General features: G+C 34.9%; 1 protein-coding gene across 1 annotated transcript in view; it reads left to right on the top strand.

The window, feature by feature from the left end:
- LOC133577129 (short transient receptor potential channel 4-like) overlaps positions 1-26,718 on the top strand; it is a 100,799-nt gene that overhangs the window by 22,585 nt on the left and 51,496 nt on the right. Inside the window, exons 4-6 of the mRNA XM_061930711.2 lie at positions 8,720-8,860; positions 24,083-24,259; positions 24,330-24,527. Of these exons, the coding sequence (XP_061786695.1) occupies positions 8,720-8,860; positions 24,083-24,259; positions 24,330-24,527 (516 nt within the window). The remainder of the gene's footprint in view (positions 1-8,719; positions 8,861-24,082; positions 24,260-24,329; positions 24,528-26,718) is intronic.

Below are 26,718 nucleotides of genomic sequence, written 5' to 3'. Positions count from 1 at the left end.
GTGTGTGTGTGTGTGTGTGTGTGTGTGTGTGTGTGTGTGTGTGTGTGTGTGTGTGTGTGTGCACTGCCAAAGCTGGATGATTAGAGTCAGTCTGTTTGCAAAAAGGCATCCAATCAGTCAACAATGTCTTGGCTAATAAGGACTAGACAACATTTGGACTTTGATGGTTTGCAGGCGCAAAGCATGCTGGGATTTATCGCAATTACACTTTTAAGTGTCTCGGGAAAAAAAATATTTGTATGTTCCCCTTGTGTGTTAACATCTTTTATATCAGTTCCTGTCAAATATCAGTTTTATCAGCATCATGAGCACAACAACCCCGCTTGGAAAACTCTCCTTTTAATAAAAAAACTATCTGTACAAAATGTTTTTTGTTTTGCTGGATAAAGTGTTTTTTTTATGTTGTTTATGTCGCTGATCAATTTGAATTTATTTTTTTCCGATATTTATTAACATTTAATAAATGTTATCTTTCAGTATGAAATGGTTCAAGTGAGTTTAAATAAGGGTTTAGTTTTGTTTTTTTTCCCAGGCAAATTTAGCAGGGCAATGATCCTTTTTGGCACCCCCAATTCGATTCGATTATTGGGGGTAACGATTCGATTCAGAATGGATTTTGGATTCAAAACGATTCTTAATTCAAAATCAATACTTTTTTTTTTAATGACTTTATGTAGTTCTGTAATTAACGACATTCCTCTATAAAACAGATGAAAAGGGTTGTTAAATTTCTATATTGCTTCAAATAAAACTGGTTTTGTTTAATGAAACATTTAATTAAGTCAAATACAAATAAGGCAACAGGAGAAGTAAAATAATTTATATAATGTAATATAATTATAATATAATAATAATAATTTTGATTTATTTTTTAAAACCGATTTTTTATTTATTAATTGATTCAGAATCGATTGAAAACGAATCTTGATTAAAAAAAATCAATACTTTTTTAAATAACAAAACGTATCTTTTCTAAAGTACATCGGGAAAGGATAGGACAGATTTAAAAAAAATTATAATAATAATAAAAAAAATTAAATTATATATATACATATATATATAGATATATATATATATATAAATATATATATATATATATATATATATATACATACTATATATATATATATATATATATATATATATATTTTTTTTTTAAACTGATTTTTGATTTTTGAATCGATTCTCAATTTTAAACGATTCTTGATTTCAAATAATACCTTTTTAATGACAACACTTCTCTTCTCTAAGGTAAATCTGTACATCAGATATAGATCATCTACATCAACTATATGATTTGACAAGACAAAAAAAAAAAAAAAATATATATATATATAAAAACATTTAAAAAAAATTTAAATCGATGTTGTTTTTGTTTGTTTTGTTATCAATTAAGAATCGTTTAAAATGTTATCCTTATCTTTTATTCATTTTTTCAAACCAATTTTTGATTTTTTAATTGACTCAGAATCGATTTCAAACGATTCTTGATTCAAAATTAATACATTTTTAATAACAAAACTTCTCTTTTCTAAAGTAAATTTGGAAAGGACAGGACGGATTCAAACAAAAAAATAAATATAATTTTTTTTTTTAAATGTTTTAAAAAAAAGTATATATATACATATATATATATATATATATATATATATATATATATATATATATATATATATATATATATATATATATATATATATATATATATATATATGTATGTATATATATATATATATATATATATATGTATATATATATATATATATATATATATATATATTTATATAAATATAATTTTTTATCAATTTTCTTAAACCGATTTTTGAATCGATTGAGAATCGATTCTAGATTCAAAATCAATACTTTTTTTAATAACCAAACTTCTCTTTTCTAAAGTCAAAAGACAGGAAAAAAAGAAAAAGAAAAAAAATATTTTATATATATATATATATATATATATATATATATATATATATATATATATATATATATATATATGTATAATAATTTTTTATTGTATATTTTAACAAAACTTCTCTTTTCTAAAGTAATATATATATATATATATATATATATAGATATATAATTTTTATTGGTTTTTTAAAACAATTTTTGATTTTTTAATTGACTCAGAATCGATTTCAAACGATTCTTGATTCAAAATTAATACATTTTTAATAACAAAACTTCTCTTTTCTAAAGTAAATTTGGAAAGGACAGGACGGATTCAAACAAAAAAATAAATATAATTTTTTTTTTTAAATGTTTTAAAAAAAAGTATATATATACATATATATATATATATATATATATATATATATATATATATATATATATATATATATATATATATATGTATGTATATATATATATATATATATATATATATATATATATATATATATATATATATATATATATATATATATATTTATATAAATATAATTTTTATCGATTTTCTTAAACCGATTTTTGAATCGATTGAGAATCGATTCTAGATTCAAAATCAATACTTTTTTTAATAACCAAACTTCTCTTTTCTAAAGTCAAAAGACAGGAAAAAAAGAAAAAGAAATTTTTTTTTATATATATATATATATATATATATATATATATATATATATATATATATATATATATGTATAATAATTTTTTATTGTATATTTTAACAAAACTTCTCTTTTCTAAAGTAATATATATATATATATATATATATATATATATAGATATATAATTTTTATTGGTTTTTTAAAACAATTTTTGATTTTTTAAATCGATTTAGAATCGATTTTCGATTCAAAACGATTCTTGATTCAAAATCAATACTTTTTTAATAACACAACTTCTCTTTTCTAAAGTAAATCGGGGCAAAGACAGGACAGATTGAAAACATTTAAAATAATAATATTAATTTTTTTAAACCGATTTTTTTTTTTTTTTTTAATCGATTCAGAATCGATTCTCTATTCAAAAAGATTCCTGATTCAAAATCAATACTTTTTCAATAGCAACACTTCTCTTTTGTAAAGTAAATCGGGAAAGGACAGGATCGATAAAAAAAAAAAAAAAAAAAAAAAAAAATATATATATATATATATATATATATATATATATATATATATATATATATATATATATATATATATATATATATATATATATATATATATATATATATACATATATATTATAATAATAATACTTTTTATTTATTTTTAAAACAATTTTTGGTTTTTTAAATAGATTTAGAGTCGATTGTTGATTCAAAACGATTCTTGATTCAAAATCAATACTTTTTAATAACAATACTTCTCTTTTCTCTATGATGTAAAAGTATGTCCTGTGGTCTTGGCGGGGCAGGGAGCGCCCCCTAGTGGTTGTTCTGAAACATTACAAGCGTTATCATCATCAGACCACAGTCTTAATTGGGCTTCGGGGCAGAAGGGATTGTGCCCCTCCAATCCTGCCTAGCAACAAGCTGCCTGACTGTGCATTAATTCATCAACAGCGTTCAAAAGTGTGCGATTCCAAAAGTCTCCTTAGTTTTGTGATTAGTCCCTCGCTAAAAATACATTTGATGAGAACTCTCCCCCGAGTGTCAGCGTGACTTACAATATTGCCTTTGGACTTTAAAAAGGCTCATCAATATTCCCGCTGAATGGTACAAGTTGTTCCATTTTAAAAGTGCCACCGGCTGTCATACTTTTTATCAGAGAAAATGTTTCCACGCTAAAGTGGGTCATAAAGGGGGGGTACTTTTTTTTTCCGACCTGCAGATGTTAAAGGAGTTCCCGTGGCAACGGTCAGACAAAGAAATGTATTTTCGAACGATGACAAAAGCCGACCTGACCTTTGAGTCTCTTCTCAGTCGGCTGAATGTCGTTCGGATGAGAGCCGGAAGACGAGCTGCCTCCGTCTTACAAGGCCTGGGACAATTCATTAGGTACACACATACGCTATGTGTACCTAATGAATTGTCCATGCCCGATGCTGTATAAGCTTAGAGGTGTACAAAGTGTGGCACAATCGTTAGCATGCTAATATTAGCATTATTCTGCAGGTATATATACCTCATGTTTTGTTTCTTGAAAAATTATATCATTTAGCATGCTAATGTAAGTAAGCTAGCTTTTTAATATTTTTTTTATTTTTATTTTTTCCTGCTAATTTTGTAGGTATCCACAGTTCTATTTTGCATGCTAATGTTAGCCTTTTGAACACATTTTCTCCGGTACACAACTCGGATACATTTTCTTTACTTGACAAATCATACCATTTAGCATGCTAATGTTCATGAGCTAGCTTTTTTTTTTTTTTTTTTTTTTTTTATCTAATATTGTAGGTATCCTCAGTCCTAATTTGCTATCTGATGCCTGCTAATGTTAGCCTTTTGAATACATTTTTCCGGTACACAACACGGATATATTTTTGTACTTGACAAATTATACCATTTAGCATGCTAATGTTCATGAGCTAGCTTTTTTTTTTTTTTAGCTAATTTTGTCGGTATCCACAGTTCTATTTTGCATGCTAATGTTAGCCTTTTGAACACATTTTTCCGGTACACAACTCGGAAATGTTTCCGTATTTGACAAATTATACCATTTAGCATGCTAATGTTAGTAAGCTAGTTTTTTTTTTTGTAGCTAATTTTGTAGGTATCCACAGTCCTATTTTGCTTCTTGATGCATGCTAGTGTTAGCCTTTTGAACACATTTTTCCGGTACACAACTCGGATATATTTCCGTACTTGACAAATGATACCATTTAGCATGCTAATGTTCATGAGATAGCAATTTTTTTATTTTTTTTTAGCTAATTTTGTAGGTATTCACAGTTTTATTTTGCTACTTGATGCATGCTAATGTTAGCCTTTTGAACAAATTTTTCCGGTACACAACTTGGATATATTTCTTGACAAATGATACCATTTAGCATGCTAATGTTCATGAGCTAGCTTCTTTTTTTTTTTTTTTTTTAGCTAATTTTGTAGGTATTCACAGTTTTATTTTGCTACTTGATGCATGCTAATGTTAGCCTTTTGAACACATTTTTCCGGTACACAACTCGGATATATTTTCGTACTTGACAAATGATACCATTTAGCATGCTAATGTTCATGAGCTAGCTTTTCTTTTCTTTTTTTTTTAACTTATTTTGTAGGTATCCACAGTTCTATTTTGCTACTTGATGCATGCTAATGTTAGCCGTTTGAACACATTTTTCCGATACACAAGTCGGATATATTTTTGTACTTGACAAATGATACCATTTAGCATGCTAATGTTCATGAGCTAACTTTTTTTTCTTTTTTTTATATTTTTTTTAGCAAATTTTGTAGGTATCCACAGTTTTATTTTGCTACTTGATGCATGCTAATGTTAGCCTTTTGAACACATTTTTCCGGTACACAACTCGGATATATTTTTGTTCTTGACAAATGATACCATTTAGCATGCTAATGTTCATGAGCTAGCTTTTTTTTTTTTTAGCTAATTTTGTCGGTATCCACAGTTCTATTTTGCATGCTAATGTTAGCCTTTTGAACACATTTTTCCGGTACACAACTCGGAAATGTTTCCGTATTTGACAAATTATACCATTTAGCATGCTAATGTTAGTAAGCTAGTTTTTTTTTTTGTAGCTAATTTTGTAGGTATCCACAGTCCTATTTTGCTTCTTGATGCATGCTAGTGTTAGCCTTTTGAACACATTTTTCCGGTACACAACTCGGATATATTTCCGTACTTGACAAATGATACCATTTAGCATGCTAATGTTCATGAGCTAGCAATTTTTTTATTTTTTTTTAGCTAATTTTGTAGGTATTCACAGTTTTATTTTGCTACTTGATGCATGCTAATGTTAGCCTTTTGAACAAATTTTTCCGGTACACAACTTGGATATATTTCCGTACTTGACAAATGATACCATTTAGCATGCTAATGTTCATGAGCTAGCTTCTTTTTTTTTTTTTTTTTTAGCTAATTTTGTCGGTATCCACAGTTCTATTTTGCATGCTAATGTTAGCCTTTTGAACACATTTTTCCGGTACACAACACGGATATATTTTTGTACTTGACAAATTATACCATTTAGCATGCTAATGTTCATGAGCTAGCTTTTTTTTTTTTTTAGCTAATTTTGTCGGTATCCACAGTTCTATTTTGCATGCTAATGTTAGCCTTTTGAACACATTTTTCCGGTACACAACTCGGAAATGTTTCCGTATTTGACAAATTATACCATTTAGCATGCTAATGTTAGTAAGCTAGTTTTTTTTTTTGTAGCTAATTTTGTAGGTATCCACAGTCCTATTTTGCTTCTTGATGCATGCTAGTGTTAGCCTTTTGAACACATTTTTCCGGTACACACCTCGGATATATTTCCGTACTTGACAAATGATACCATTTAGCATGCTAATGTTCATGAGCTAGCAATTTTTTTATTTTTTTTTAGCTAATTTTGTAGGTATTCACAGTTTTATTTTGCTACTTGATGCATGCTAATGTTAGCCTTTTGAACAAATTTTTCCGGTACACAACTTGGATATATTTCTTGACAAATGATACCATTTAGCATGCTAATGTTCATGAGCTAGCTTCTTTTTTTTTTTTTTTTTTAGTTAATTTTGTAGGTATTCACAGTTTTATTTTGCTACTTGATGCATGCTAATGTTAGCCTTTTGAACACATTTTTCCGGTACACAACTCGGATATATTTTCGTACTTGACAAATGATACCATTTAGCATGCTAATGTTCATGAGCTAGCTTTTCTTTTCTTTTTTTTTAACTTATTTTGTAGGTATCCACAGTTCTATTTTGCTACTTGATGCATGCTAATGTTAGCCGTTTGAACACATTTTTCCGATACACAAGTCGGATATATTTTTGTACTTGACAAATGATACCATTTAGCATGCTAATGTTCATGAGCTAACTTTTTTTTCTTTTTTTTATATTTTTTTTAGCAAATTTTGTAGGTATCCACAGTTTTATTTTGCTACTTGATGCATGCTAATGTTAGCCTTTTGAACACATTTTTCCGGTACACAACTCGGATATATTTTTGTTCTTGACAAATGATACCATTTAGCATGCTAATGTTCATGAGCTAGCTTTTTTTTTTTTTAGCTAATTTTGTCGGTATCCACAGTTCTATTTTGCATGCTAATGTTAGCCTTTTGAACACATTTTTCCGGTACACAACTCGGAAATGTTTCCGTATTTGACAAATTATACCATTTAGCATGCTAATGTTAGTAAGCTAGTTTTTTTTTTTGTAGCTAATTTTGTAGGTATCCACAGTCCTATTTTGCTTCTTGATGCATGCTAGTGTTAGCCTTTTGAACACATTTTTCCGGTACACAACTCGGATATATTTCCGTACTTGACAAATGATACCATTTAGCATGCTAATGTTCATGAGCTAGCAATTTTTTTATTTTTTTTTAGCTAATTTTGTAGGTATTCACAGTTTTATTTTGCTACTTGATGCATGCTAATGTTAGCCTTTTGAACAAATTTTTCCGGTACACAACTTGGATATATTTCCGTACTTGACAAATGATACCATTTAGCATGCTAATGTTCATGAGCTAGCTTCTTTTTTTTTTTTTTTTTTAGCTAATTTTGTCGGTATCCACAGTTCTATTTTGCATGCTAATGTTAGCCTTTTGAACACATTTTTCCGGTACACAACTCGGATATTTTTCCGTATTTGACAAATGATACCATTTAGCATGCTAATGTTAGTAAGCTAGTTTTTTTTTTTTGTAGCTAATTTTGTAGGTATCCACAGTCCTATTTTGCTTCTTGATGCATGCTAGTGTTAGCCTTTTGAACACATTTTTCCGGTACACAACTCGGATATATTTCCGTACTTGACAAATGATACCATTTAGCATCCTAATGTTAGTAAGCTAGCTTTTTTTTTTTTTTTTTTTTTTTTTTGTAGCTAATTTTGTAGGTATACACAGTCCTATTTTGCTACTTGATGCATGCTAATGTTAGCCTTTTGAACACATTTTTCCGGTACACAACTCGCATATATTTTTGTACTTCACAAATGATACCATTTAGCATGCTAATGTTCATGAGCTAACTTTTTTTTTTTTAAATTAAATTTTTTTAGCTTATTTTGTAGGTATCCACAGTTTTATTTTGCTACTTGATGCTTGCTAATGTTAGCCTTTTGAACAAATTTTTCCGGTATACAACTCGGATATATTTTCCTACTTGAAAAATGATACAATTTAGCATGCTAATGTTCATGAGCTCGCTTTTTATTTTTTTAATTTGTATTTTTTTTAGCAAATTTTGTAGGTATCCACAGTCCTATTTTGCTACTTGATGCATGCTAATGTTAGCCTTTTGAACACATTTTTCCGGTACAACATTAGCATGCTAGATTTTGTAGCTAATTTTGCAGGTATACACCTCAGTGTCATATATTTTGGTATTTCACTAATGCTAACCGTAATCATGCTATTGTTAGCATAGTACTGTTAGCATGCTAGCTTTTATTTTTTTTTTAACCTCATTTTGCTCATATTTTTTACTTATATTATTTATTTATAATATATATTTCAGGCTTTTTTTAGTATTCACACTAAATTTCTCCCACAACTACATTAAATGTGGTTACTTGATGCATGCATGTGGTGTACCTAAAGAAGTGACCCAGTGTGGAATAACCCCGCCCCTTTTCACTCCAAGGTCCCGCCCATCTTACTGGACAAGCAGTTCTCCGACTTCACCCCGGACATCACACCCATCATCCTGGCGGCGCACACCAACAACTACGAGATCATCAAGCTCCTGGTGCAGAAGGGCGTGTCCATGCCGCAGCCGCACGAGGTGAGCCCGCCACACCCCCCGACTCAATTTCCCGGATTACCCAGAATTCCCGGTTCTCCGGGACATTTTGCACGTTGAAATGGAACGGGCCAATTTTTTAGACATGCACAACTCCCCACATTTCTCACCCGATTCCAACCATTTCCCTCGTCCACACACTCCACCCACCAACCAAACTACCATTTTCCAAGTTCCAAAAAAATTCCAGGAATTTCCTGAAGTTTTCACAGTCCACATTTTTTAACCGTTTCTGACCGTTTCTGCCCATTCAAAACGTTCCTCTTAGTCGGACAACAAATGCTCCTATTTTTTTTTCGTAAAAATTTCCAGTTCTTCCGAAATTCCAGGAATTTCCTGAAGTTTTCACAGTCCACATGTTTTAACCGTTTCTGACCATTCAATAAGTTCCTCTTAGTTGGACAACAAATGCTCCTATTTTCCCCCCGTAAAATTTCCCAATTCTTCCGAAATTCCAGGAATTTCCAGAATTATGCTCCTATTTTTTTCGTTAAATTTTCCAGTTCTTCCGAAATTCCAGGAATTTCCTGAAGTTTTCACAATCCAGGAATTTCCTGAAGTTTACACAGTCCGCATGTTTTAACCGTTTCTGACCGTTTCTGACCATTCAAAACGTTCCTCTTAGTTGGACAACAAACGCTCCTACTTTTTTCCGTAAAATTTCCCAGTTCTTCCGAAATTCCAGGAATTTCCAGAATTATGCTCCTATTTTTTTCGTTAAATTTTCCAGTTCTTCCGAAATTCCAGGAATTTCCTGAAGTTTTCACAGTCCATATGTTTTAACCGTTTCTGACCATTCAAAACATTCCTCTTAGTTGGACAACAAATGCTCCTATTTTTTTCCCGTAAAATTTCCCAATTCTTCCGAAATTCCAGGAATTTCCTGAAGTTTTCACAGTCCACATGTTTTAACCGTTTCTGACCGTTTCTGACCATTCAAAACGTTCCTCTTAGTTGGACAACAAACGCTCCTACTTTTTTTTACGTAAAATTTCCCAGTTTTTCCGAAATTCCAGGAATTTCCAGAATTATGCTCCTATTTTTTTCGTTAAATTTTCCAGTTCTTCCGAAATTCCAGGAATTTCCTGAAGTTTTCACAGTCCACATGTTTTAACCATTTCTGACCATTTCTGACCATTCAAAACGTTCCTCTTAGTTGGACAACAAATGCTCCTATTTTTTTCTGTAAAATTTTCCGGTTCATCTGAAATTCCAGGAATTTCCTGAAGTTTTCACAGTCCACATGTTTTTACCGTTTCTGACCATTCAAAACGTTCCTCTTAGCTGGACAACAAATCCTCCGATTTTTTTTTCATAAAATTTCCCAGTTCTTCCGAAATTCCAGGAATTTCCTGAAGTTTTCACAGTCCACATGTTTTAACCGTTTCTGACCGTTTCTGGACCATTCAAAACGTTCCTCTTAGTTGGACAACAAATGCTTCTATTTTTTTCCGTAAAATTTCCCAGTTCTTCCGAAATTCCAGGAATTTCCTGAATTATGCTCCTATTTTTTCCTTAAATTTTCTAGTTTTTCCGAAATTCCAGGAATTTCCTGAAGTTTTCACAGTCCATATGTTTTAACCCTTTCTGACCATTCAAAACGTTCCTCTTAGTCGGACAACAAATGCTTCTATTTTTTTCCGTAAAATTTCCCAGTTCTTCCGAAATTCCAGGAATTTCCTGAATTATGCTCCTATTTTTTCCTTTAATTTTCTAGTTTTTCCGAAATTCCAGGAATTTCCTGAAGTTTTCACAGTCCATATGTTTTAACCCTTTCTGACCATTCAAAACGTTCCTCTTAGTCGGACAACAAATGCTCCTATTTTTTTCCGTAAAATTTCCCAGTTCTTCCGAAATTCCAGGAATTTCCTGAATTATGCTCCTATTTTTTTCGTTAAATTTTCCAGTTCTTCCGAAATTCAGGAATTTCCTGAAGTTTTCACAGTCCATATGTTTTAACCGTTTCTAACCGTTTCTGACCATTCAAAACGTTCCTCTTAGTCGGACAACAAATGCTCCTATTTATTTCCGTAAAATTTTCCAGTTCTTCTGAAATTCCAGGAATTTCCTGAAGTTTTCACAGTCCACATGTTTTTACCGTTTCTGACCATTCAAAACGTTCCTCTTAGCTGGACAACAAATGCTCCGATTTTTTTTCCTAAAAATTTCTAGTTCTTCTGAAATTCCAGGAATTTCCTGAAGTTTTCACAGTCCACATGTTTTAACCATTTCTGACCATTACTGACCATTCAAAACGTTCCTCTTAGTTGGACAACAAATGCTCCTATTTTTTTCTGTAAAATTTTCCGGTTCTTCTGAAATTCCAGGAATTTCCTGAAGTTTTCACAGTCCACATGTTTTTACCGTTTCTGACCATTCAAAACGTTCCTCTTAGCTGGACAACAAATCCTCCGATTTTTTTTTCATAAAATTTCCCAGTTCTTCCGAAATTCCAGGAATTTCCTGAAGTTTTCACAGTCCACATGTTTTAACCGTTTCTGACCGTTTCTGACCATTCAAAACGTTCCTCTTAGTTGGACAACAAATGCTTCTATTTATTTCCGTAAAATTTTCCAGTTCTTCTGAAATTCCAGGAATTTCCTGAAGTTTTCACAGTCCACATGTTTTTACCGTTTCTGACCATTCAAAACGTTCCTCTTAGCTGGACAACAAATGCTCCGATTTTTTTTCCTAAAAATTTCTAGTTCTTCTGAAATTCCAGGAATTTCCTGAAGTTTTCACAGTCCACATGTTTTAACCATTTCTGACCATTACTGACCATTCAAAACGTTCCTCTTAGTTGGACAACAAATGCTCCTATTTTTTTCTGTAAAATTTTCCAGTTCTTCTGAAATTCCAGGAATTTCCTGAAGTTTTCACAGTCCACATGTTTTTACCGTTTCTGACCATTCAAAACGTTCCTCTTAGCTGGACAACAAATGCTCCGATTTTTTTTCCTAAAAATTTCTAGTTCTTCTGAAATTCCAGGAATTTCCTGAAGTTTTCACAGTCCACATGTTTTAACCATTTCTGACCATTACTGACCATTCAAAACGTTCCTCTTAGTTGGACAACAAATGCTCCTATTTTTTTCTGTAAAATTTTCCGGTTCTTCTGAAATTCCAGGAATTTCCTGAAGTTTTCACAGTCCACATGTTTTTACCGTTTCTGACCATTCAAAACGTTCCTCTTAGCTGGACAACAAATCCTCCGATTTTTTTTTCATAAAATTTCCCAGTTCTTCCGAAATTCCAGGAATTTCCTGAAGTTTTCACAGTCCACATGTTTTAACCGTTTCTGACCGTTTCTGACCATTCAAAACGTTCCTCTTAGTTGGACAACAAATGCTTCTATTTTTTTCCGTAAAATTTCCCAGTTCTTCCGAAATTCCAGGAATTTCCTGAATTATGCTCCTATTTTTTCCTTAAATTTTCTAGTTTTTCCGAAATTCCAGGAATTTCCTGAAGTTTTCACAGTCCATATGTTTTAACCCTTTCTGACCATTCAAAACGTTCCTCTTAGTCGGACAACAAATGCTTCTATTTTTTTCCGTAAAATTTCCCAGTTCTTCCGAAATTCCAGGAATTTCCTGAATTATGCTCCTATTTTTTCCTTTAATTTTCTAGTTTTTCCGAAATTCCAGGAATTTCCTGAAGTTTTCACAGTCCATATGTTTTAACCCTTTCTGACCATTCAAAACGTTCCTCTTAGTCGGACAACAAATGCTCCTATTTTTTTCCGTAAAATTTCCCAGTTCTTCTAAAATTCCAGGAATTTCCTGAATTATGCTCCTATTTTTTTTGTTAAATTTTCCAGTTCTTCCGAAATTCAGGAATTTCCTGAAGTTTTCACAGTCCATATGTTTTAACCGTTTCTAACCGTTTCTGACCATTCAAAACGTTCCTCTTAGTCGGACAACAAATGCTCCTATTTTTTTTTGTAAAATTTTCCGGTTCTTCTGAAATTCCAGGAATTTCCTGAAGTTTTCACAGTCCACATGTTTTAACCGTTTCTGACCATTCAAAACGTTCCTCTTAGTTGGACAACAAATGCTCCTATTTTTTTTCATAAAATTTTCCAGTTCTTCTGAAATTCCAGGAATTTCCTGAAGTTTTCACAGTCCACATGTTTTAACCATTTCTGATCATTCAAAACGTTCCTCTTAGTCGGACAACAAATGCTCCTATTTTTTTTCGTAAAAATTTCCAGTTTTTCCGAAATTCCAGGAATTTCCTGAAGTTTTCACAGTCCACATGTTTGAACCGTTTCTGACCATTCAACACGTTCCTCTTAGTTGGACAACAAATGCTCCTATTTTTTCCCTGTAAAATTTCCCAATTCTTCCGAAATTCCAGGAATTTCCTGAAGTTTTCACAGTCCGCATGTTTTAACCGTTTCTGACTGTTTCTGACCATTCAAAACGTTCCTCTTAGTTGGACAACAAATGCTCCTATTTTTTCCCGTAAAATTTCCCAGTTCTTCCAAAATTCCAGGAATTTCCTGAAATATGCTCCTATTTTTTTCCTTAAATTTTCCAGTTCTTCCGAAATTCCAGGAATTTCCTGAAGTTTTCACAGTCCACATGTTTTAACCATTTCTGACCACTCAAAACGTTTCTCTTAGCTGGACAACAAATGCTCCGATTTTTTTTTCATACATTTTCCAGTTCTTCCAAAATTCCAGTAATTTCCTGAAGTTTTCACAGTCCACATGTTTTAACCATTTCTGATCATTCAAAACGTTCCTCTTAGTCGGACAACAAATGCTCCTATTTTTTTTCGTAAAAATTTCCAGTTTTTCCGAAATTCCAGGAATTTCCTGAAGTTTTCACAGTCCACATGTTTGAACCGTTTCTGACCATTCAACACGTTCCTCTTAGTTGGACAACAAATGCTCCTATTTTTTCCCTGTAAAATTTCCCAATTCTTCCGAAATTCCAGGAATTTCCTGAAGTTTTCACAGTCTGCATGTTTTAACCGTTTCTGACTGTTTCTGACCATTCAAAACGTTCCGCTTAGTTGGACAACAAATGCTCCTATTTTTTCCCGTAAAATTTCCCAGTTCTTCCAAAATTCCAGGAATTTCCTGAAATATGCTCCTATTTTTTTCCTTAAATTTTCCAGTTCTTCCGAAATTCCAGGAATTTCCTGAAGTTTTCACAGTCCACATGTTTTAACCATTTCTGACCACTCAAAACGTTTCTCTTAGCTGGACAACAAATGCTCCGATTTTTTTTTCATACATTTTCCAGTTCTTCCAAAATTCCAGTAATTTCCTGAAGTTTTCACAGTCCACATGTTTTAACCATTTCTGACCGTTTGTGACCATTCAAAACGTTCCTCTTAGTTGGAGAACAAATGCTTTTATTTTTTTTCGTAAAATGTTCCAGTTCTTCTGAAATTCCAGGAATTTCCTGAAGTTTTCACAGTCCACATGTTTTAACCGTTTCTGACCATTCAAAACGTTCCTCTTAGTTGGACAACAAATGCTCTGATTTTTTTAATGTAAAATTTTCCAGTTCTTCCGAAATTCCAGTAATTTCCTGAAGTTTTCACAGTCCACATGTTTTAACCATTTCTGATCATTCAAAACGTTCCTCTTAGTCGGACAACAAATGCTCCTATTTTTTTTCGTAAAAATTTCCAGTTTTTCCGAAATTCCAGGAATTTCCTGAAGTTTTCACAGTCCACATGTTTTAACCATTTCTGATCATTCAAAACGTTCCTCTTAGTCGGACAACAAATGCTCCTATTTTTTTTCGTAAAAATTTCCAGTTTTTCCGAAATTCCAGGAATTTCCTGAAGTTTTCACAGTCCACATGTTTGAACCGTTTCTGACCATTCAACACGTTCCTCTTAGTTGGACAACAAATGCTCCTATTTTTTCCCTGTAAAATTTCCCAATTCTTCCGAAATTCCAGGAATTTCCTGAAGTTTTCACAGTCCGCATGTTTTAACCGTTTCTGACTGTTTCTGACCATTCAAAACGTTCCTCTTAGTTGGACAACAAATGCTCCTATTTTTTCCCGTAAAATTTCCCAGTTCTTCCAAAATTCCAGGAATTTCCTGAAATATGCTCCTATTTTTTTCCTTAAATTTTCCAGTTCTTCCGAAATTCCAGGAATTTCCTGAAGTTTTCACAGTCCACATGTTTTAACCATTTCTGACCACTCAAAACGTTTCTCTTAGCTGGACAACAAATGCTCCGATTTTTTTTTCATACATTTTCCAGTTCTTCCAAAATTCCAGTAATTTCCTGAAGTTTTCACAGTCCACATGTTTTAACCATTTCTGATCATTCAAAACGTTCCTCTTAGTCGGACAACAAATGCTCCTATTTTTTTTCGTAAAAATGTCCAGTTTTTCCGAAATTCCAGGAATTTCCTGAAGTTTTCACAGTCCACATGTTTGAACCGTTTCTGACCATTCAACACGTTCCTCTTAGTTGGACAACAAATGCTCCGATTTTTTTTCCATACATTTTCCAGTTCTTCCAAAATTCCAGTAATTTCCTGAAGTTTTCACAGTCTACATGTTTTAACCATTTCTGACCGTTTGTGACCATTCAAAACGTTCCTCTTAGTTGGAGAACAAATGCTTTTATTTTTTTTCGTAAAATGTTCCCGTTCTTCTGAAATTCCAGGAATTTCCTGAAGTTTTCACAGTCCACATGTTTTAACCGTTTCTGACCATTCAAAACGTTCCTCTTAGTTGGACAACAAATGCTCTGATTTTTTTAATGTAAAATTTTCCAGTTCTTCCGAAATTCCAGTAATTTCCTGAAGTTTTCACAGTCCACATGTTTTAACCATTTCTGACCACTCAAAACGTTTCTCTTAGCTGGACAACAAATGCTCCTATTTTTTTTCATAAAATTTTCCAGTTCTTCCGAAATTCCAGGAATTTCCTGAAGTTTTCACAGTCCACATGTTTTAACCGTTTCTGACCGTTTCAATTCATTAGGTACACATGTACGCTATGTGTCACGTTCAAACACAGGACATCTGTTACACAAGACAAAAGGCAAGGAATCAAACAGAGACAGAATTCAATTTGGACTCAATATTGAGGAAAGACATGGCCGCTGCACTCTCTGCACAGTCCTGCACCACGCTCTGACGAAGAAGGTTCTCGTCTCCTCTTTTAATTCAGATGTTCCATGTTCACGCACCAACATATGTCACAATAGGAATGGGGAGGTATGTAAAACAGTCATTGTTTTCGGTCGCTTTGAAGTCCAAGAAGAGGACTTCTCGGGCTTGGGCTCTTCCTGGATCCAGCCGGGGCAGGTGTTGGAGGACAATGGACAACCCCTCCCGTCTCCTGTCCACAGTGACTTCAAGAGGGCAGCGTGTCGTAAATAGTGTTGACCAAATAGTTGGAAGAGAGTTTGTGAATTACTTCAAAGAGAGTTCGTTTAACACTTCAAAGAGAGTTCCTCCAGGAGTTGAGCACACCCTGCCATCTGTCCGTGCTGAAATCACAGTGGCGTTTCACGAGCATTCTTTCTCTTGTTAGGCCTCGAAATACAGCATTCATAATACAACATTTCTTTTGTGATAACTTACAAACAATTATTCCAACATTTCCCCCCTGTTTATCGCCAAAACGTTCCCATAATCTCCTTATCCCTAATAACTTCTTCTTGCAATTTTCAGTTAATGGTTAATTTCCTTACGACAAAGTTATGTTTACACTCAGAGTTCAACATCAATTTTTCTCATCGTTACTCGGGTCTGGAAACAGATCAGGAACACCATCCAGGTAGGTATCCCCATCATCAGATTCATCTTCCTTATCGTCCGACAGGAAGTGCATCTGAACAGCTTTATCATCTGCTGGGCTAATCGCTGTGGTAATCAGATGGTTAAGCAGAGATCGCAGACAGGGAATACAACAACATCCACACAACGTCAGTATTGCTACAAACACGGCCATAGATACTAGAATTGATGATACCAAAGACTTGTATTTGCCGAAACCGTCCATCCACCCATCCCACATAGATGTATCTATGCCTGAGTGCTCTTTCATTTTACCGTTGAGGGTGCGAAGGCCTTCCAGTGCTTTGGTCAGGCTACCTTCTGCATCGGTGTTGTTTGGTATGAACGTGCAACACTGTTCACCAAATATTGCGCACACACCCCCTCTTTCCGCTAACAACATGTCCAGCGCCATACGGTTTTGAAAGGCCATAAGGAAGGTGGCGGCGTTGATCAGCGACTGCTTCAAGTCCGGCCTGTGTCCAATTTCCCAATCTCTGTACGTTGTAGTGGACATAGTTCATTCTGTCAACATTCTTGTTAATCGTACACCACCAGTAGACGGATGATTCAAATTCAGCTGCAACTTGATTTACCAATTTATAGTCGTCAGATACACCTCTTGGACACCCATCAATATAAGTTGGATCTACAACACTTTGCCAGTTTACATCATGTCTAATTATTTTCCAATGTTCAGATATCAAACTGTTCAGGCGTGTTAACAATTCTTGTACAAATATTGATACTTTTACTATGTGTATGCAGTTATCTGATGATACGTTTCCTAACTGTTGTACAGAGCCTTGCATGTTAATGCAGGTATAATTAGCTTTTTTCACATATTTATCAAATATTGGTTTCTGTTTCGTCTCTTTAGCTACAGGGTCAATTTTGTTTTGCTCATTACCTCAATTGAACTTTTTTTGACTCATATTGAGTAATTGTCTGGGCTTATACATACAACACAATCAGTTTTTGTAGCCTTTCCCACTTGCTCCGCCATAAGGAACAAATTAATTACCAAAACAGGAACCAATTATTAACAAACTTTGACACACCATCAAATGGTATGCTTACAACTTTGTCACAGTGGATTTTGTAGTGTGCTAGTTAACATGTCCCTTTGATAACACAAATACAATTCCAAATACTTTTTTTTTTTCATTATGTGACCTTTTTAAATACAATCCCAAATACTTTTTCCCATTACTGTTTTTCTGGCATGGGTTTTCTGGCATTTTTTTTTTCACTAATGGGGTTACTCCGAATCCTCCCATTGCCCGTCTTCTAATACGACCTCCCCTGTGAGTGTATTTTACTTCTTGATTCTGCCAGTGGTTTGGGTTTACTATGGGTGCAGTATCATTTTGTTTCCTGAGTTCTACATTTTCCTCAGATTCCCAAGTGAACCATATTAGGGGGCAGGGCCGAACAGTACCAATATCGTTAACCCATATGTTTATGGACCGTCTGAGCCATTGGGGTGTCATTTCTGCTGATTCACTCCTCTACCAAGGTCAGTGGTTTGGCTCAACTCTAGTCATCGTGTGCGTCCACACTATTACCAGACTTTGCTTCCCTTTCCTTATTGGATGATTCAACAGAAATGACCTTTTTACAATGTACTAAGTGTACCCAGGTTGGTCTTTCCACTATCTTTCAAATGGTGTTAGTCCTGTTGTACTTGTAATGTTAATGTACATTTTTACTAAATATTTGCATAATGCTTTTGCTACTGTCAGCACATCTGCTTTTCCTTTAGGAAATATTTCTAACTACTTTGAAAATGCATCTACTATGACCAGACAATAATGTTTTCCTTCACTCTTATTTAGTTAATTGCATAGATGTTTTATACAATTTTTTTTTATAAGAATTAAACTATAGGAAGTATAGTACTTCTGTATAAGGGCATTCATATCCCTCCTGTTGAGCCATGAGTTCAACCTTGGCTCAATATTGCTGCTCACTTATACCGATTTTTCTTTGTAAGATTGGTTTATTGTCTGGACATACATAGATGTCTTTTTTGTTCAACATCATCCTCATAATTTCTTTGTATTCCTTTCATTGCTTGTCTCAATATATTGGTCAACTTGTTTTTGTAGTTCTTACAGCGTTTTTCAGCATTCTCTGTTCTTGATTTGATAAACGCCTTACAAAGTCTATTTTTCTTTTTACATGCATTTTTCAAACTGTTTATCATCCAAGGTGCATTATTTTGCCTTTGTTTAGATCTGCATGGAACCTCAGGACAATGCTTGTTATACAGAGTAATATAATGTTTACGAAAAGAATCATAGACCGTGTTTATATCGTCTGTATACACCTCTTCCCACTCTTGTTTTAATAGGTCATACCTGAAGTTGTTAATATGATTGACACTTCTTTTCCTCTTAAGTATTTGATGATATGCTCTTTTAGGGAATTGATAGTCAAATATTGCAAATATAGGCAGATGATCACTTATGTCATTTATCACTAACCCAGTAGTGATGTGAATCCCTAAAACATTTGTAAAGATTTTGTCTATTAAGGTTGCACTAGTTGTGGTTATTCTACTAGGCTTTGTAATTAATGAGTACAGCCCTTTTTCATATAATATCTCTACAAAATCTGATGTTTGTTTATGTGAATCTACCTTTAGAAGATCAATATTATAATCTCCACAAATTACAATAGTCCTATTTTTATTTAGATCATTAATCATTTCCTCTAATTTATCCATAAAGATTTCCACTTTTGATCCTGGTTTTCTATATACACATGTAACAACAATGTTTCTGTTTTGTTCTAATTCTATCTCAACAGCTACACACCCCATTAACACATGTATGGCCATTATCATACATTTAACTGGTCTGCATTTAGTTCATTATATACATAGAGGGCCACACCCCTCCTCCAGTCCTATTGTCTCTGCTAGTGACATACCGATCATAGTCCTTTAATTTCAGATCAACCTCCTTGCCTTTCTTTATCCATGTTTCAGATAAAGCAATTACCTTAAATCTACCTTTAAGCGACTCCAAAACATTTTTGATTTTAGAAAAGTGTTTTGGTAGACTTCTACAATTAAAATGAATCAAAGAAAATGTATTTTCTATGCCTACGTCATCAAGTTGTTCCTCAGTATAATATTGGAAGAATCCTTGATATGCTTAAATATATGAGTCTTTGGATGCACTTCATTATCAAAATCAAATGTGTATCAATTTCTCTTTCTCTTTTGGAGTACTTTGTTGTTGCATATCTTTTAGTACATCATTATTCATGTCACTAGTTTGTAGTTTGAAATTTGTATTTCCTTTTCTGTTGCTTGTTTTGCTGTTTTGTCAGCAAACACATTTCCTATTGATACTGTGTCTGTTCCTTTGGTGTGTGTCGCACATTTGCATATTGCTATTTTAGCTGGTAGCTGTGTGGCTTCTATTAATTCTTTTTTCTCTCTTTTTTTTAAAATTTTTTTTTTTTATCAGTTCTCCATTGTGTTACAGATTTTCCTGTTGACTTTATCATTCCTATATTTTGGCTATCTTTATAAATATTGTGACCTTTTGATCTTTCATTAATTTACATGCTTCTATTAGTGTTTCTAGTTCTGCCGCTTGCATTGAGCAATTTGATGGTCATTTGATAGCTTTCAAAATTTTCGTTACTGTAACAACCGCACATTCTGTTCTATTTTTATTTCACAGAATGCTGCTTTAGCTTCTGAATTCCACTCTACAGATGATTTTATTTTTTCATTAATTTACTTAAAGGAGCTACTATTTCAGCATCATTTGGTATCCAACTTCTACAATAATTAGTTAATCCTAGAAATTACATCATTTGCTTCTTTATTTGTGGTTTTTCTACTTGTAGTACTTAGTTTTTCTATTTTCCACAATAGTGCGTCCATTTTTGTTTAGAGAACGTTCTAGATTATTTACTTCTCTTTTGCATAATTGTACTTTTATTTTGCTTATTTTGTGTCTTTCACTATGTAGATGATTTAATAACGCTAATGTTATTTTTCCTCCTAATTCAAATGTTATACATATTACTTTATGCATTTTTTAAGTAATGTTTTAAACTCACTTAACTGTCTATATGCCACTTAATCTATACTTTTAAACTCTGAATTTACATTCTTCCCATTGTTTATATTTTTTATTTGCAATTATTATTCAACAATATTTAAAACAAACAGTTGTCTATCGCTAGCTGATAGTTTTCCTGATTGCCATACCTCCTTATTTATTTTATGTTATGGCCTTATCTTATCTTAGTTCAACACTCAGATGTATGGTGTTGCAAATGTCTAAAACATTAATCTAATTTAAGTTATATTATATATATTTAAGTTATACTACACTTCAAAGTTAAACCTACTTTAAATTTACATGTAATGAATTCATTTTCACACCTCCCCCACTGCGCCACGCACACACACACACACACACACACGGTGGTGTGTAAGTGCGTGAGTGCACTCTTAAGGGCAAAGGTCAGCAACACTTGAAGAGATTTCTCTTCTTTTTTTTCTTTTTTTCTCTCTTCTTTCCTCAGCTAATAACCATACAACCCACTTTATCATTTTATCATACTATACATCTCAACTCTTATTATAGTTATTAATCTAGGTTTTTATTTGTTCCATTATTTAATTATACATATATATATTTGTATATATAAAAGCGCTCTTTATATATCCAAACATACATGTATATCTTCAGTCTACCTTTTCTTCATCTCTTATTTCAATACCCCCATTATCTCTCTCGCATTAGTTTATTTCATTTTGCATTAATTCTTATTATTGATTTTTCCCCATTTCTTCATTTATTTTTACTTTTCTCTCACTTCAGCACTTTGAGATTTTTCTCCTATTTGCTTTTTCTTTTAACCTATTTTTATTTTTTATTTGAACCTCCGGGGTTTTACACAATTTGTACCTTGAAAGATACACACTTAAACACACACTAACAAACAAACAAACAAACAAACAAACACATTTGCAGCGATCTTACCACCAATGGCATACGCTGACAACATGACTAATTGGTGTTGTCTTTTAACAGTCATGCTGAGTTACTTTGATTGTTAATTTTTTTATTTTTTTTTCCTCAGGACAGTTTCTTGTAAAATGCCCTTCTCTGCTACAACGCCAACATGCAGTCGGGTGTAACCGCTGACGTTGTGGTTGTTGTCTTCTATTTTGTTTTAAATAGATTGTAATAAATGATAAATAAATGGGTTGTACTTGTATAGCGCTTTTCTACCTTCAAGGTACTCAAAGCGCTTTGACACTACTTCCACATTTACCCATTCACACACACATTCACACACTGATGGAGGGAGCTGCCATGCAAGGCGCTAACCAGCACCCATCAGGAGCAAGGGTGAAGTGTCTTGCTCAGGACACAACAGACGTGACGAGGCTGGTACTAGGTGGGGATTGAACCAGGGACCCTCGGGTCGCGCACGGCCATTCTTCCACTGCGCCACGCCGTCCTTCTAATAGACCATATTAGATCTGCGTTTCTTTGTGTCCCTCTTTCCATTTTGAGAATTTGGAGTAATCCGTCTTCCCCTACAGAGCCGAACTTATAAGGATTACTTTTGTCTTTTTTGTAAGATAGTGGTTTAATTTATTATTGTGGTACACGTCGCTTCTACTGGAGATGGTTCCCCAGTGGAGGTGTCTTGCCTAGAGCATCCACAATAACCCACTATTTACTTCTCACAACTTTAATATGGAGTGATAGCCTAATGGCGATTACTCCCACACACTCTCACATTCACACCTTTCAGTATATTGATCTACGGAAATTTCAATGTATATTACATGAGGACCCCGTCGCTCTCCAGGTTATTGTTTTTTCACGGACAAAATTCAGTTTTTTATTCTGAATACACCATTTTAGGTCTGTTGGACTCCGACGTCCCTAGGATAATGGTTCACGGATATTTCAAATTATTGTGGGCTCCGACACCCCCCTAGTATGTTTGTTTATGGATATTACGGATTCCAGTTTTCGCGGTTCCGTTTACCTGCAGTATTTTGGCCTCTTCAGTTTTTATTTTAATTCAGTTTTTATTTAAAATTTTAATACTCACGGACGTTGGACTCCGACGTCCCTCTAATTTGGCCTTTTTACCTGTTAGAGCCTAGGATTTACAGGGTTTGTTTATGCGTCGTAACCCTCAGTCACACGCTTTTTCTTAGTCGTTTCTTTCTTTGTCAATTTAAAACGTACTCACTGCTCTCTGGGTTCCTTCCTCCTGTCCTTGGATTTCCATCAGTCTTTCAATTCCAGCCCGAAATGAAGAAAAAGCAGTTCCTCAATCAGGATTTGGATGCCATGGTCTTTCTGGTTTTACTCACTCATGCTGGAATCGTCAGACGTGTTGGAATCCGGCTCGAAGGACCAATTAGATGTCACGTTCAAACACAGGACATCTGTTGAACAGGACAAAAGGCAAAGAATCAAACAGAGACAGAATTCAATTTGGACTCAATATTGAGGAAAAACATGGCCGCTGCACTCTCTGCACAGTCCTGCACCACGCTCTGACGAAGAAGGTCTTCGTCTCCTCTTTTAATTCAGATGTTCCATGTTCACGCACCAACATATGTCACAGCAGGAATTGGTAAGTGTGTAAAAGAGTCATTGTTTTCGGTCGCTTTGAAGTCCAAGAAGAGGATTTTCTCGGGCTTGGGCTCTTCCTGGATCCAGCCGGGGCAGGTGTTGGAGGACAATGGACAACCCCTCCCGTCTCCTGTCCACAGCAACTTCAAGAGGGCAGCGGTCGTAAATAGCGTTGACCAAATAGTTGGAAGAGAGTTTGTGAATTACTTCAAAGAGAGTTCGTTTAGCACTTCAAAGAGAGTTCCTCCGAGAGTTGAGCAGATCCTGCCATCTGTCCGTGTTGAAATCACAGTGGCGTTTCACGAGCCTTCCTCCTCTTGTTAGGCCTCGAAATACAGCCTTCATCTTCTCATCAGGAACATAATGCAATATAATGTTTCTTTTGTGATAACTTACAAACAATTATTCTAACAATGCTAACATTTTTTTGTTAATTTTTTATTATTTGAAAAAAAAAAAATGTTTTAGCATGCTAACAGTTATCATTCCTCCCATTACAAAATATTTCCCATAACAAAATATTTGACACTGAGGTGCAAAATTAGCAAAAAAAAAAAAAAAAAAGCTAGCATACTAATATTTGAATGCTAACCATTGTGCCGTGGGTTGCTAAAAGTTTTGGACGCCTTAAGTAATTAATAGACTAACTTGTTTTTGATGTTTATGGAAAACTTACATTTGGTTCCTCAAAATCCGGCGGGTTTTTGATGTTTACATAAAGCGGAGGTGATTGGTCCAGGTTGACCCCGCCCTCTCCCACTTATATGGACCCCAGATAACAGAGCGTGCGTGTGTGTGCAGGTGCGCTGCAACTGCGTGGAGTGCGTGTCCAGCTCCGACGTGGACAGCCTGCGCCACTCGCGGTCCCGCCTCAACATCTACAAGGCGCTGTCCAGCCCCTCCCTGGTCGCCCTCTCCAGCGAGGACCCCTTCCTCACCGCCTTCAGGCTCAGCCGGGAGCTGCAGGAGCTCAGCAAGGTGACGCCTTCGCCGCCACACCACGCCCGCGTTTAGAACGCCCAGAACCGTGACACTTACGGGCTTGCAGGTCGAGAACGAGTTCAAGTCGGAGTACGAGGAGCTGTCGCAGCAGTGCAAGCAGTTCGCCAAAGACCTCCTGGACCAGACCAGAAGCTCCAGGGAGCTGGAGATGATCCTCAACTACAGAGACGACGTCAGCCTGCTGGAGGACGGCGACGGCGACCTGGCCAGGCTCAAGTTAGCCATCAAGTACTACCAGAAGGAAGTAAGCGTGACCCCGCCGCACCTCGTCTCTCATGATATATCTCACAGGAACACAGTAAATGCATGATCACGACGTGACAAAATAAAAGCCTCGCTGTCAGGTTCAAACACCGATGACATCTATTAGACAAGACAAGAAGCGAGGAATCGAACAGAGACAGGATTACATTTTGCTTATGTACCCTCGTACAGTAGTACCCCAAGCTCTGAGAAGGGAGCTACACGCCTACGCATTTATTTGGACATTCCCTGATTACATAGCTGCTTTTAAGGGGCGGGGGGTCATAAACAGCTGCCGCACTCGGTCATAAACAGTTCAAAGAAAAGGTGTCTGGAGCCGTGTCAGGTTTTCCCCCTCTCTCTGCTATGTAGATCTCGGGCCTCTCTACTTTGTAGATCTCGTGATAAGGTCCTTCCTGTGGCTGTCCAATAGATCAAAGAAACCGACACCTCCGCGTCGCATCCCATCGCACACAGTGGAGGTTTATGAGCCTTTTGCTTTGATAAGATCAAAGACAGCCTTTGTCTTCTTGCAGGGCAACCTGAACTCATGGGAACACAAAGTTGTGTGATAACTTATTCTGACACTCTCCATGTAACTTTGTTCTTCTCACATGGTCAAAACCTCATGAAGTCATACCCTCATGCTGTCATGACCTCATGAAGTCATAACCTCATGCCGTCATAGCCTCATGAAGTCATAACCTCATGCCGTCATGACCTCATGAAGTCATAACATCATGCCGTCATAACCTCATGAAGTCATAACCTCATGTCGTCATAACCTCATGCCTTCATGACCTTATGAAGTAAAAACCTCATGCCGTCATAATCTCATGAAGTCATAACCTCATGCCGTCATAACCTCATGCCGTCATAACCTCATGAAGTCAAAACATCATGCTGTCATAACCTCATGAAGTCATAACCTCATGAAGTCTAAACCTCATGAAGTCATACCCTCATGAAGTCATAACCTCATGCCGTCATAACCTCGTGAAGTCATAACCTCATGTCGTCATAACCTCATGAAGTTATAACCTCATGAAGTCATAACATTATGCCGTCATAACCTCATGAAGTCATAATCTCATGCCGTCATAACCTCATGAAGTCATACCCTCATGAAGTCATAACCTCATGTCGTCATAACCTCATGCCGTCATAACCTCATGAAGTCATAACCTCATGAAGTCATAACCCCATGAAGTCATAACTTCATGAAGTCATAACCTCATGAAGTCATAACCTCATGAAGTCATAACCTCATGCCGTCATAACCTCATGAAGTTATAATCTCATGCCGTCATAACCTCATGAAGTCATACCCTCATGCCGTCATAACCTCATGCCGTCATAACCTCATGAAGTCATAACCTCATGCCGTCATAACTTCATGCTGTCATAACCTCATGAAGTCATAACCTCATGAAGTCATAACCTCATGTCGTCATAACCTCATGCCGTCATACCCTCATGAAGTCATAACCTCATGTCGTAATAACCTCATGAAGTCATAACCTCATGAAGTCATAACCTCATGTCGTCATAACCTCATGAAGTCATAACCTCATGAAGTCATAACCTCATGCCGTCATAACCTCATGAAGTCATAACCTCATGAAGTCATAACCTCATGTCGTCATAACCTCATGCCGTCATACCCTCATGCCGCCATAACCTCATAAAGTCATAACTTCGTGTCGTCATAACCTCATGAAGTCATAACCTCATGCCGTCATAACCTCATGAAGTCATAACCTCATGAAGTCATAACCTCATGTCGTCATAAGCTCATGCTGTCATAACCTCATGAAATCATACCCTCATGCCGTCATAACCTCATGAAGTCATAACCTCATGCCGTCATAACCTCATGAAGTCAAAACATCATGCTGTCATAACCTCATGAAGTCATAACCTCATGAAGTCATAACCTCATGAAGTCTTAACCTCATGTCGTCATAACCTCATGAAGTCATAACCTCATGCCGTCATAACCTCATGCCGTCATAACCTCATGAAGTCATAACCTCATGAAGTCATACCCTCATCAAGTCATAACCTCATGCTGTCATAACCTCATGAAGTCATAACCTCATGAAGTCCTACCCTCATGAAGTCATAACCTCATGCTGTCATAACCCTCATGAAGTCATAACCTCATGCTGTCATAACCCTCATGAAGTCAT

Source organism: Nerophis lumbriciformis, linkage group LG37, assembly GCF_033978685.3.
Source record: "Nerophis lumbriciformis linkage group LG37, RoL_Nlum_v2.1, whole genome shotgun sequence".
In the NCBI taxonomy this organism is placed as follows: domain Eukaryota; kingdom Metazoa; phylum Chordata; class Actinopteri; order Syngnathiformes; family Syngnathidae; genus Nerophis; species Nerophis lumbriciformis.
Note: the sequence above shows the minus strand (reverse complement) of the source record. Positions and strands in the feature narration are given on the sequence as shown.